Raw genomic sequence first — 12,141 nt, 5'->3', positions numbered from 1 at the left:
CGGCCCGTCCGGCCGCCCCGCCCCGCCCCGGCCCAGCCCGTCAGCCCGGCGACGCGCGCATGGAGGCCGGCTGAGGAGCGGCGCCGCCTCGCTCGGTACGCCGTGGCCTGACCGGGTGGGCGGGCGGGCGGGCGGGCTGGGGCTCCTCGCGCCTCGACGGCGCGTGCGGGAGGGCGCGGGCTGCAGGTGGGACTGCGAAGACCAGGGGATCCGGAGCCCACCGGGTCGGGCTGACCCTGGACGGTGTAGATGCTCCTGGGCTCGGGAGTCCCCGAGAGGACCCCGGAGGCTCAGAAGCGCCCTCGCTGGCTTTGGGACGTCAAATGCTTCTTTAGAAGTGGAGACAGTCTCCAAGCTTTCGTGCTCCCCAAGCGGAGGGGCTGGAGGTCCGCTGGTCTTGTGCGACGCAGCTGTCCCTGGGCCTCCCTGTCTGTCTTGCCGCCCTAGGAAGACTCATCTTGCGGTGGCCGTGGTACTGGGGGCAGGATGCCAGCAGGGATCTGGCACAGTAGACTGCTAGCCGGGAGCCTGCAGGCTTCTCCGGGGCATCTCCAGGTGGACAGAAACCAGGTCCCGGGAGGGCTGGCCAGGTTTCTTCATCTCGGGTTTGTTTCCTCTTCCGGCCCTCAGCTCTGCCACACTTAGGTAAAATATGTCCTGCCGGAGCAGGTTTTCCCGGGTCCTGCAGTGGCCGGGCTTCCAGAAACAGACAAGAGGAGGCCAGGGCTTTTGCACACCCTGTCATTTCTTGCTGTCTTGGTTTTCTGAGTAGACAGTGAAGGCTTGTCTAGTTTTTCCAGTTGGTCGCGGTCAGCTTTGGACCAGTGGTGGGGAGCAAGCTGCCATCCGAGAAACAGTTTTGGTTTGGTGGGTTTTTTTTTTTGTTTGTTTTTTTTTTTTGTTTTTTAAGAGATTGAAAAGCATGATGGGTGTGTCAGATCAGGGTGGTAACAGGGTTTTGTGGATTGAGAAATTTAAACGTTTATTCCTCTTAGTATAGCTGTAGAGGTTGGGAATCCTAGGTCTAATGCTAGTCTTTTGGGTAACTGATGAAGGCTCTGCCTATCTTGTCGCCCTTTCTCGTTGTGTCCTCATAGCTGTTTAGTGTCTTTTACAAGGACACCAATCCCATCGTGGGTTCTGCCTTATGGCTTCACTTGAGTTCAGTCGTCTCTTAAAACCTCTGCATATTGATGTAATTATTTTGAGCCTTATATTTTCAGTGTATGGATTTGGGTAAAACACACTTAGTATGAATAGATCCAGAAGAGAGACGGCTGTGGGGCTGGGCAGGTGGGGAGCTTGACTGACGTGGCTCCAGTTACTTGGACCTAGTATGCCAGGGTCATACCTCCTTGTGGGCCCTGACATGAGTGGGCCTTTTCTGCTCTTTGAGCCAACCCTTCCCCTCTTAAAACTGCAGACTGCTGGGAATTTTCAGAGACTAGTTCCCCTAGAAATTTAGCAGATGCTAAAAGTTCTGTTGTTTAGCATATGGAAGCATCGCGCCTGGTTGGTAGCAGGCCTGGAAAAGTATCCCTACAGTCCTGCTCATTCGGGGATGCTGGTTGACACGGCCCTGCTCGGTAGGAAATGCTGGTTGAGGCCTCTTTGACAGAAATCCCAGCTCTCTGACTTTATGCTATGAAGGTTTACAGTGTGGTCTTGGCCGGGAATGGGTCTGGAAACTGTCTGCCAACTGACTGGGGATTTATAAAGAGATTTGGTCCCTGGGGAGGTTGGGCAGTAGGAAGATACTTCTTACAGCGTGACTATGTCTGAGAAGGATACATGACAAATGCTGTGGAGGTACAGTGGCTGGGTGCTTAGGTGAGTATGGAAGTGGAGGGCTACCTCAAGTAGCCTGATCAGATTACGATTACATCTGACAGGCAGGAAGCCAAAGGATCAGAAAATGTGTAGATTTGATAGTGCCGGGTACCCAGAATCACAGACTTCTGGCTTAAGGAGTGGGGAGAGGCTGTCAGTAGCCTTCTTGCCTGACCACCCCTCCCAGCTGGCCCTGCTCTAGATGATGGGTTGTATCGAGTGTGTCTGGTGATCCCAGGGCTCAGGGCTTGTCTCCTGACCAGCCTGTGGACCCCTCCACCTGCCATATAATGAGAGGTGAGACTAGTCCAGCTATGGGCCAGCCAGGGAGTCTCTCCAAGGCTATCTGGAGCCAGTGTTCCAACTCTGGTAGCCTCCACACCCCTCAAAGGCTCAGAGGCACCCTGGACAAGCTTTGAAGGGTAGATCTACCAAGCCAACTGCAAACCTGGGGCAGCCCCACCTCTTAAAGGGCAGGGCAGGCATGGCCGACGTGGTTCTTTCCCATTTGCTGGCTATGCTACAGCCTCTGGTTGGCCCGCCCACTTATACAGGATGTTTTAAGTTTTCATCTCATGCTCTGGCGGCCTGGTGCTGCTGTTAGTAATACTGGTTTGCTTCAGTGTCTTTAGCCAGACCAAGGGTTATCCTCTCGTTTTTCACTGTTAGTCTCTGTTTGGGTTACCCTCCCTGCCCCTGAATGGGGTTCCATGGAGTGGAAGGGACGGTCTCTAACACTGTCCTGGAAGGCAGGTTCTTCAGAGTCCTCCCCACACACTTCCTTGTTCCTGTTTCTTTGAAGCACTTAATTCTGTTAATGAAAGGTGAAGGGTGAAGCTCCAGGCACAGATGCCAGGTTGTTTACTGTTGACTTGGCTATGCACAGGCTCTGAGCCAGCCACGGCAGTTCCCAGATGTGCTGACCTTTTTATAAAATGTCCAGGCTGCGTTTTAGGACAGGTTCCAGACTAGGGAGGAGGGGGGCCCCCAGGCTGGAGCAGTATGGTAAGTAAGCTTTGCTTGCCTCTGTAAAGACAGCCAGCCTTAGGCCAGGAACATAAGGTTTCCGGGGCTGTCTCGGGGTCTCTGCTACCCTCTGCCCTACCACAGTTCTTCTTGTAGAAGACTGATAGTGCTTAGGCTTGGCCCCATTTTCATACTGGACACACATTAGAGGTTTGAGTATACCCAGAGAGACCCCTAAGTCACATACAGCAAGACCAGAGAAACCCAGGGCAGGCAGGAGCCTGGAAGCTGTAACAAGTATGCAGACAGAAGTGGTGGGTATCACTGTCATCTTACCACGCCCCCATTCTGACACAGCTCTTTCCAGAACACATGTCCCTCAGTACACATGAAAACAGAATCATCCTTTCTTGCTGTAGCCAAAGGAAAACGAAAATATTCTAGTTTCTTAACATTATAAAACCTAGAGGTTTTATACCTCCTGTCTTTTTCTTTTTTTAATTTTCAGGACACAGTTTCTCTGTGTAGCCCTAGGTATCCTGGAACTCACTCTGTGGACCAGCTTGGCCTCAGACTCAGAGATCCACCTGCCTCTGCCTCCTGAGTACGAGGATCAAAGGCGTGTACTACCATTCCCCATGGGTACTGCTTTTAGAAGAACTGGTGTTTGATCCCTGTTGGTGTACAGCCACCTGCAACTCTGCCTCCAGGGCATCTCTCCCCTGTGGGCAAGAGCCACATACAGACACATAAATATACATGTTTGGTAATATAATCTTTTAAAAAAATTACTATGCCCAGGGGCCAGATTTTTCCAGCAGACTTGTCATTTTTAAAGAGCTTCCTTCAGCCTGGACCATTGTATCTGTCCTGGCTGCTTAGCCCCTGTGGGATGTATGATAATTACACAATTGCGGCACACATGCACACACACCTTTGTTAAAGCAACATATATAAAACAAATATATCATTGTTTATAAGTGACCTGTACATTATGACTGATGGTTTTATTTTGCTTGAGGAGATAGCTTCTATAATTCATGAGACCCACTAGCATGGAACCAATGCCTGGACATGTTTTTGCTAAGACTGTATAGTTTAGGGAAGCTGGAGAGATGATGGTGCTGCCCTTGCAGAGGACCTAAGTTCAGTTTCCAACACTTACATCAGATGCCTCACAACCACTTATGGCTCCAGCTCCAGGGTAATCTGTCCCTTGTAGCCTTCACAGGAACCCAAACACATGTGCACAGACACACATGTATGACTATGTGAGCGTGTGTGTGTGTGTGGCTGCCAGGTAGGCAATGTCTCATTGGCAGATATGAAGTCTGTTAACCTTGCTGTACTGTAGTCTGAAACTGCCTTTGTCCCCTTTGGTCAGGGTGGCAATCTTCCCTCTGCACCATCTGGGACTCTTGGCCCCCAACCCTGGGCCTCCCAGTAGCACAGTAAAGATCCATAACTCTATGGACTGGTTTGTCACCAGGGTGCCACCCTTGTCACCAGGGTACCACCCTTGTCACCAGTGTACAACCCCTTGTCAAGTTTCTACTACAGTTTCTTCCATGTTAGGCTTCTTTGTCTTTTAAACTAGAAAAACTGTCTTGACTTCTCAAGATGCTAACTGTTGTCTTGCTTAGCCTTCTTCCATCTGGCTGGTAGCCAAATGGTTGTGGCCATCATTATAAAAAAAAAAAAAAAAAAAATGGAGAGCTTCCTTGAAGTGGCTTCTTACCATGGGGATAGCAGCCACAGCACTGTGTCCTACAACCCTAGAGGAGTTAGTACAACTCCTCAGAAAGATGTAGGCTAGCTTCACTATGTTTGCACCTGTTGTGGGCCAAAGCCCCTGTGTGCCAGAGATGACTTCTACACATAGTCATCTGTACGTTGCTCAAGGATAATTGCTGGCCCCTCACCAGTCAGGCACATTCCAAAAGGACCCTAGACCTCAAATAGCACATACATAGCCAATGATACTGGGACAGGAATGCCGAGGTCCTGTTCTAAGGGTCAAGACTGGCTCAGTTCTGTTGTCACAGTAATCCCTGATCCTGGCCCTGTGACCCCAGGTAAGGACTGTATCTGTCTCCCCAGGCATCCTACATCAATCAGGAAGCTGCTGTCCAGCCATGGAGGGAGAGGAGAAGCCAGCTCAAGAGGTAAGGGGAACTGAGGGTGGTGGGACAAACATCTTCCTAAACAACCTTTGTCCCAACCCAGCAACATCTGCTACTGCACACAGGAGGAGAGCGTCCCAGTGTGGGTCCCTTTAACTGCTTCTCAGCATATACTTAACGTAGTAACTAGGATATTTTATAGTCCAGCAAGAACTACCTCCATGGGAAAGCCCTGAGGCAAACGGACTCTTGAGCTTGCTAAGGAGGTACAACAGGCCGGATTGTGCCTGACCTGTGGGGTGAGGCCCGAGTGCTTGAACACTTACTTGAGCTCTCCCTCTGCAGGCTGACATGGAACCTGTGGTAACATCAGGCACCTCAGAAGCAGTGCCAAGGGTGCTTTCTGGAGACCCTCAGAACATCTGTATGTTTCCCTTCAGGACTTGGTATAGCCACAGTACTGGGCCCCAGGGAGGGGGTGGGACCAGCAATGGCCTACCCAGCTGTGGGGAGGGGGTAAAGGCAGCAGGAACCCCTTAGTACAACTTACATCTGCACAGAGCCTCTGCTTGAGCCTATATCTGACAGACACTTCCAGGGACACTAGTCACCCCTGGTCCCCATCCTCGGCCCTCCGCTAGGACAGTTTGGGTCTAGTTGAGGGTGATGAGAAAGCTCCGGCTGAGGCCCCTCAGACAGTACTCCGTTCACAGATATAATCAGGTGGCTTGTCCTGTCATCTGCAGTTGTGTGGAATACACTGCCTGCCAGAGATTGAGTCCACTGGGACTCAGTCCTCACCTAACTGGAAAAGGGTCTGTCACTAGTGCATAGGCAGCAGGGCCCTGGCCCCTCACATGGGGACATTAGGCCCCTCACACAGGGGGCATCAGGCCTCTCACACCGTGGCTTGGCTTTGGCTGTCGTTGCAGCTGACGTGGATGCCTTCAACTTGCTCCTGGAGATGAAACTGAAACGACGGCGTGAACGCCCCAACCTTCCACGTACTGTGACCCAGCTAGTGGCCGAGGATGGGAGCAGGGTGTATGTGGTGGGCACTGCTCACTTCAGTGATGATAGCAAGAGGGATGTAGTGAAGGTAAGCACTGTGCACCCACTCCCTGTTTTTTGAAGATTTATTATTCTGCCTGCATATATGCCTGCAGGCCAGAAGAGGGCACCAGATCTCATTACAGGTGGTTGTGAGCCACCATGTGGTTGCTGGGATTTGAACTCAGGACCTCTGGAAGAGCAGTCAGTGTGCCCTCAACCACTGAGCCATCTCTCCAGCCTAAGCACTGTGCCCTTTTATTTGCTATGCTTCTGCCAGTCTGTACTCCAGGGACACAGGCCAGGGCAACCAGGCAAGAACTGTTGAGCAGGCACTCCTAGCCCTGGAGCCCCCCAGGGATGATAAGCGGGCCTTCCTGCTCCACAACTTGCAGCCTCCTGCTTTTTCTTCATTTTAGCAAGTAGAGCATCGCACAGCTTTCTTCAGTTGCTTTTTCCCTAGAATTCGTCGCTGAAGCCACACGGGCTGTTAGCAGTGGCTGCCCCCTGATGTGGGCTCCTTGTCCAGTGTGGAACTGCCGTTGTGCAGTGTGGAAAAGCAGCAGGACGGACGGGTCTGCTGGAGTGTGGTGCTTGCTTTCCAGACTATCCGGGAGGTGCAGCCGGATGTGGTCGTGGTGGAGCTCTGTCAGTACCGTGTGTCCATGCTCAAGATGGACGAGAGGACGCTGCTGCGAGAGGCCAAGGAGGTCAGCCTGGAGAAGCTGCAGCAGGCTGTCAGGCAGGTGCGCAGTGAGCGGGCCGTGGGCCGTGGGGACCTGAGACACAGGGCCCTGAGTCTCCTCTGAGCTGATGACAGGCTCCTCACTGGGGCGGCCTTCTGGTCAGGGTCATAGTACCCTGGTTGCTAGCCCACTCCCTCACCCGGGAGAGGATAAGGCTCCACTACCAGACAGGAACAGGGTAGAGCTGAAACCTCTGTTCTGCTAGGCTGAAGTGCTGGGTCTGAGCATTGTCTGGGCCACCACATTGCTGTATAACTCCTGTCTTCCACATTGCCCCAGCCCTCCCGGGCTAGAGATGCAGTGTGTAGCAGCACATCATTGTGGTCTGAGTGTTCAGAGGCCATCAGGCCTGCCTGGCCTTAGCTGCAGCATTCTTCCTTCTTGTGTTAAAGTCTCACGTGAGTGTCCCCAGACATGCTGAGCACTTTTACCCGGGAATCTCCCAGATGAGGGATGTCACCATAAACCATTTACTGAATACCCAGTAAAAGGAAGTTACTATTCCATCCCAAGGTGGGATTAAAAAAAAAAAAAGATTTATTTATTGTTATATGTAAGTACACTGTCGCTGTCTTCAGACACACCAGAAGAGGGCGTCAGATCTCATTAACAGATGGTTGTGAGCCACCATGTGGTTGCTGGGATTTGAACTCAGGACCTCGAAAGAGCAGTCAGTGCTCTTAACCGCTGAGCCATCTCTCTGGCCCCCAGGTGTGATTTTAACACCAGTCTTGTGTTTGCCCTTGTCCCTGTCCCCACCTGTACATATGCCCTCCTCGAAACAGAGGGTCCACACTCTACTGGAAAAAGAGCCACACAACTGGCTAAGCCATGTGCTCATTGCTGGGCCCATCTATTAGGGCAAGGGGGGTCGGGGGAGGCTGGCACCAGCTGCCCCTCATCCCCTCAAGGAGTCTCCAATGGCACTGAGTCCTCCCAGCAACACTGGGTGATAACATCCACAGATGCTGTCCATCAGGAAGCCACTGGTGTCCAGGTTTTATTGTGGGTTGGCCATGCGGACACCGTTGACCTCATCAGCTCTGGTTCCTACAGTAGTCCGTTGGTACTGCCTGACTTGTGACCCCACAAACAGAGCGTGGTGGGACACACCTTTTGTCTCTGCACTTGGGAGGCAGTGACAGGTAGATCTCTGAGTTCAAGGGTAGCCTGGTCTTCTAAGCAAGTTCTAAGCCAACCAGTGTTACATTTAAAAAAATAGACAATATTAAAAAAGAAACAAGACCTCTGCCCCACATAAGTCTCATGGCCAGCCTAGACTTTGTAATCTGTCCCCCCAAGTCAGGTAAGTAAGGACATTTCTTTTTTTTTTTAAAGGTACCGGTCACTTCTTTTTTTTTTTTTTTTTTTTTTTAAGATTTATTTATTGATTATATGTAAGTACACTGTAGCTGTCTTCAGACACTCCAGAAGAGGGAGTCAGATCTCATTACGGATGGTTGTGAGCCACCATGTGGTTGCTGGGATTTGAACTCTGGACCTTTGGAAGAGTAGTCGGGTGCTCTTACCCACTGAGCCATCTCACCAGCCCAGTAAGGACATTTCTATTGGGTAAATTATCACCAGGTCTCAAAGGGCACTTTAATGATGCAAGAGCCAGGCCTTCCTAGGAAAATACAGAATAGACAGTCCACCCAGCAGCTCATGGGGTGATCCTTCCTAAGCTGGCCCAGACCAGCTGTATCAGCCATGCAGGGTGGGTTCTCAGCACACTGACCCACACCTCAGGGTCCATCTCCATGCTGTGGCCACTGGAGATGTTCGGCATCCACGCTGCCCTCCACATACGGCTGTAGCAAGGACTAAAGCTCTCTGTTAGGTGCTGGACTCCAGTCTGTTTGCTCTCCATCAGCCTGAGCCTCCCTCAGCTTCCGTCAGGCGGTCCCCAGCAGGTAGCCCCTTTTCAACATCTTTGACCAGCCTATAAGGAAAACTGGTTTTCTGAGAAAACACATTTGAATGATTCTTGAGGCCAAGGTGACCTGCTATTGTGACCCTCTTCATGTACCAGTATGCCTTGCCCCCTGCCACTGGAAGGGGCCTTAGGACAGCCATGGATTCAACAGCCTGGCTCCAGGGCACCCTGCTGTCCCCATATAGCTTTGCCTTGCTCACACTGCAATGTAGCTGACATGGTTCCTCTCCCTGCAGAATGGGCTTATGTCTGGACTCATGCAGATGTTGCTGCTGAAGGTGTCTGCTCACATCACTGAGCAGCTGGGCATGGCCCCTGGTGGCGAGTTCAGGGAGGCCTTCAAGGAGGTGGGTGCTAGGTGTGGCTTTGTGGACACATTGGTAGGGACTGGTGGGATCTACCCATGGCATCACAAGTCCTAGTACCCAGCCTCTTCCTTAGGCCAGCAAGGTACCATTCTGCAAATTCCACCTGGGTGACCGACCAATACCAGTCACCTTTAAGAGGGCCATTGCTGCACTCTCCTTCTGGCAGAAAGTCAAGCTGGCCTGGGGCCTATGCTTCCTGTCAGACCCAATCAGGTAGGACAGCCTCCCTGGCCTGTCCCTGGCACATCCCACACCTAAACCTGCTCTATGCTCTGACCCAGCTCCTCACATGCTCTTGTTAGCCTCCCTCCATGACCTCTGAACACAGTGCTGTGGCCCCTTCCCTGAGTCAACAACACAGACTTCCCATGTTTCCATCCCTATGGTCTGCCACCGAGCCCCTGTTCACCCCACACACACCTGCTGCATGCCCTCTGCCCTCAGCAAAGACGACGTGGAGCGCTGCAAACAGAAGGACCTGTTGGAGCAGATGATGGCCGAGATGATTGGGGAGTTTCCTGACCTGCATCGCACCATTGTCTCAGAGCGTGATGTCTATCTGACCTATATGCTGCGGCAGGCCGCACGGCGCCTTGAGCTTCCCCGCGCCTCTGATGGTGATGGAAAGGTCAGGGTGGGAACTCCCAAAGATACTGGTTCCTGTGCCTGCTGCTGATGTTTGCCCTCCCCTGACAGCTGAGCCCAGGAAGTGTGTCCCGTCTGTGGTTGTGGGCGTTGTTGGCATGGGGCATGTGCCTGGCATTGAGAAGAACTGGAGTACCGACCTCAACATCCAGGAGATCATGACGTGAGTGCCTCCCTACATCACCCCCAGTCCCTGTACCTGCACATGGTGGTGACCCACACATGGGAAGACCTTGGGCTTGCACTTGCAGCTAGGCCTACCATACTTCTCCCCTCCACAGAGTTCCCCCACCGTCCATCTCAGGCAGAGTGTCCCGGGTGGCTGTGAAGGCTGCCTTCTTTGGTCTCCTGGGCTACAGCCTGTACTGGATGGGCCGTCGAACCATGAACCTGGTCCTATCACTGCCTGCTGCGCAGTTCTGCCTCCAGAGGGTGAGCGAAGCCCGGCCAGGCCGGTAGGAGGACTGTGCAAGGAAGAGACTGCACCTGGGGACTTTACTCTGCGCTGAGTGGGGTGCTCACGAGGAGCTGGCGCCACCGGTCTGGGGATGTCCCTGGGGACAGATGCATCCAAGCCACCCCCTATGGGGGCCTAGGCCAGGCTTTCCCTGCCTTCCCAATGCCCAGCCCACCCAAATAAAGAATATTTAACTGTCTGAGCCCAGGCTTCCCAGCAGCCCACACACACACTGTGGGGCCACCTATGGGCATCAGGGCCAACCGCAGTGTCAGGACCCAGTGGCCTAGTTCCAAAAGGACCAGAAGCTGAGGAAGAGGCACTGAGACACCCCACCCTTAACCCCAGGTGGGTTTGGCAAGCTGTTGCTCTACCTACCTCACTGTGCCTTGTGCTCTGGCCGGCAGGAGCATCTGGGGCTGAGTGCATCTCACTGTGGGTTTGGGGCTGCGTGGCCATGCACCCCCTCCTGGCCTGGCCGTGCGTGTGGCATTGCCAGCTGCATCTCTGCCTGCAGAGGGTCGGCTTTGCTTTCATGGGGTTTTGTTTCTGGTTTTGTTTTTTAATGTCAAAAGGTTTTTTACTCAGGTAATTTTGACGTCAAAGAGAAAACAAACTGAAGCAAATATCAGGAAATACAAGCCTTAAATCCAGTGAGGACAAAGAAGTCATCTTTTTATTTGTGTTTGTGTGCCCTGAGTGGGCAGTGTATGTCAGAGTCGGCTTGGGGGTCCAGGCCAGCCCCTGCTAGACACCACTACAGCTCAGAGTGGCGTGGGGCTGCCTCAGATATGAGCCTGCAAGGCTGCCCTTGGTGTTGGTAGGACCTTGGCCTGATTGCTGTGCATTAGGTGAGATGCCCAAACTGCACTGAGGGCAGTAGGCACCTACTATGGGCCACGAACCTAGGGCCATGGCTGATTTGTGCGCAGCCAGCCATTCATGTGTACAGGCTGTGGCTCCTGGTTTACGGCACAGCCTGGCAAGACCAAGACCACATTGATTGTCCTTGTGTTGGCTGCCAAATCAGGTGAGACACGGAGCTGGGTGGGGACACAGGGCTGGCTGGCTGTGTACTCTGTCTCACACTTGTGGACTCATTCCCTAGAAAGAAATAAATTTTAATTTTGGAAGCTCCCGCTTTGTGAAGTGTATGGAAATGGGACTCAGGCGATGGGGCACTGGCTTCCTCTTTTGTCATCTGTCCCCAGGTCTGCAGGATGCTGGGGGTACTCCTGCATGCCAGGGGACATACTATCCACCTTAGCAAAGTATAGAGGCTGTACCCTGGTGCTCACTAGTGCCTAGCAATGTTATCTGTGTGCCAGCCAAGATGAGCCTTACATGTGCTCAGCACCTGTACACCCTCTGGTTCACACTTTACTGCCTGGCAGTGGGAGAGGGGGAGGAATGTAGGAGTGGATCAGAAGATCCTTAAGGTAGGTTGTTCTTGCCTGTGTTAGGAGCATTGAGGCTGAAACAGTTGTATATCATTGCCAGACCAGAGCAAGGCAGACCCTGAAGGTAGTCAGTGACATCTGTGTTAGTGGCAGCAGGAAGAACACATGCTCTGGCCAAGGCTAAGATACTACAGGCTCTGTCACAGAAAACACCTACCCACCTTCTCACCGCCCATGCAGAGGGAGAGGGGATTTGACAGTGATTGCACAGCTCCAGGGCCACATTTTAGGTTCATTGCAGGATTTTTGTTTTTCTGTGTGTGGGGGGTTGGGTTTTCTTATTTGTTCAGTTTTTGTTTTGTTGAGAGGGTTTCTCTGTGTAGCCCTGGCTGTCCTGGAACTCGCTCTGTAGACCAGGCTGGCCGTGAACTCGGATCCACCTGCCTCTGCCTCCCAAGTGCTGGGATCAAAGGCGTGTGCCACCACATCTGGCCTCATTGTAGTTTTACAAGCCCACTGTGGCCCTAGGAAAATTTCCAGAGGTGAATTCTTGAGGTGTAGAACTGAAGACAGGCTGAAAAGGAGAAAGACTGCCAGGAAGGAATGCGTGCATTTGTGCT

General features: G+C 52.6%; 1 protein-coding gene across 5 annotated transcripts; it reads left to right on the top strand.

Annotated features, from left to right (window-relative positions):
- The first annotated feature begins 3 nt into the window (after nt 1–3).
- Nucleotides 4–11,254, top strand: Trabd (TraB domain containing). Of its 5 annotated transcripts, none has more exons than XM_021183499.2 (10): nt 4–95; nt 4,897–4,961; nt 5,265–5,343; nt 5,852–6,018; nt 6,575–6,715; nt 8,888–8,998; nt 9,093–9,232; nt 9,464–9,636; nt 9,716–9,827; nt 9,946–11,254. In XM_021183499.2, exons 2-10 carry the CDS (start codon nt 4,932–4,934, stop codon nt 10,121–10,123), a joined length of 1,131 nt encoding a protein of 376 aa, XP_021039158.1. In that variant the 5' UTR covers nt 4–95; nt 4,897–4,931; the 3' UTR covers nt 10,124–11,254. The 5 variants fall into 5 exon arrangements, with proteins under 5 accessions (XP_021039158.1, XP_021039159.1, XP_085688161.1 ...); XM_021183500.3 differs by lacking the exon at nt 4–95 and adding an exon at nt 206–645; XM_085832035.1 differs by lacking the exon at nt 4–95 and adding an exon at nt 714–867.
- Nucleotides 11,255–12,141: the final 887 nt, after the last annotated feature.

The sequence above is a fragment of the Mus caroli genome, unplaced genomic scaffold, assembly GCF_978045245.1.
Source record: "Mus caroli unplaced genomic scaffold, Mus_caroli_1 scaffold_16, whole genome shotgun sequence".
Lineage (NCBI taxonomy): Eukaryota > Metazoa > Chordata > Mammalia > Rodentia > Muridae > Mus > Mus caroli.
Note: the sequence above shows the minus strand (reverse complement) of the source record. Positions and strands in the feature narration are given on the sequence as shown.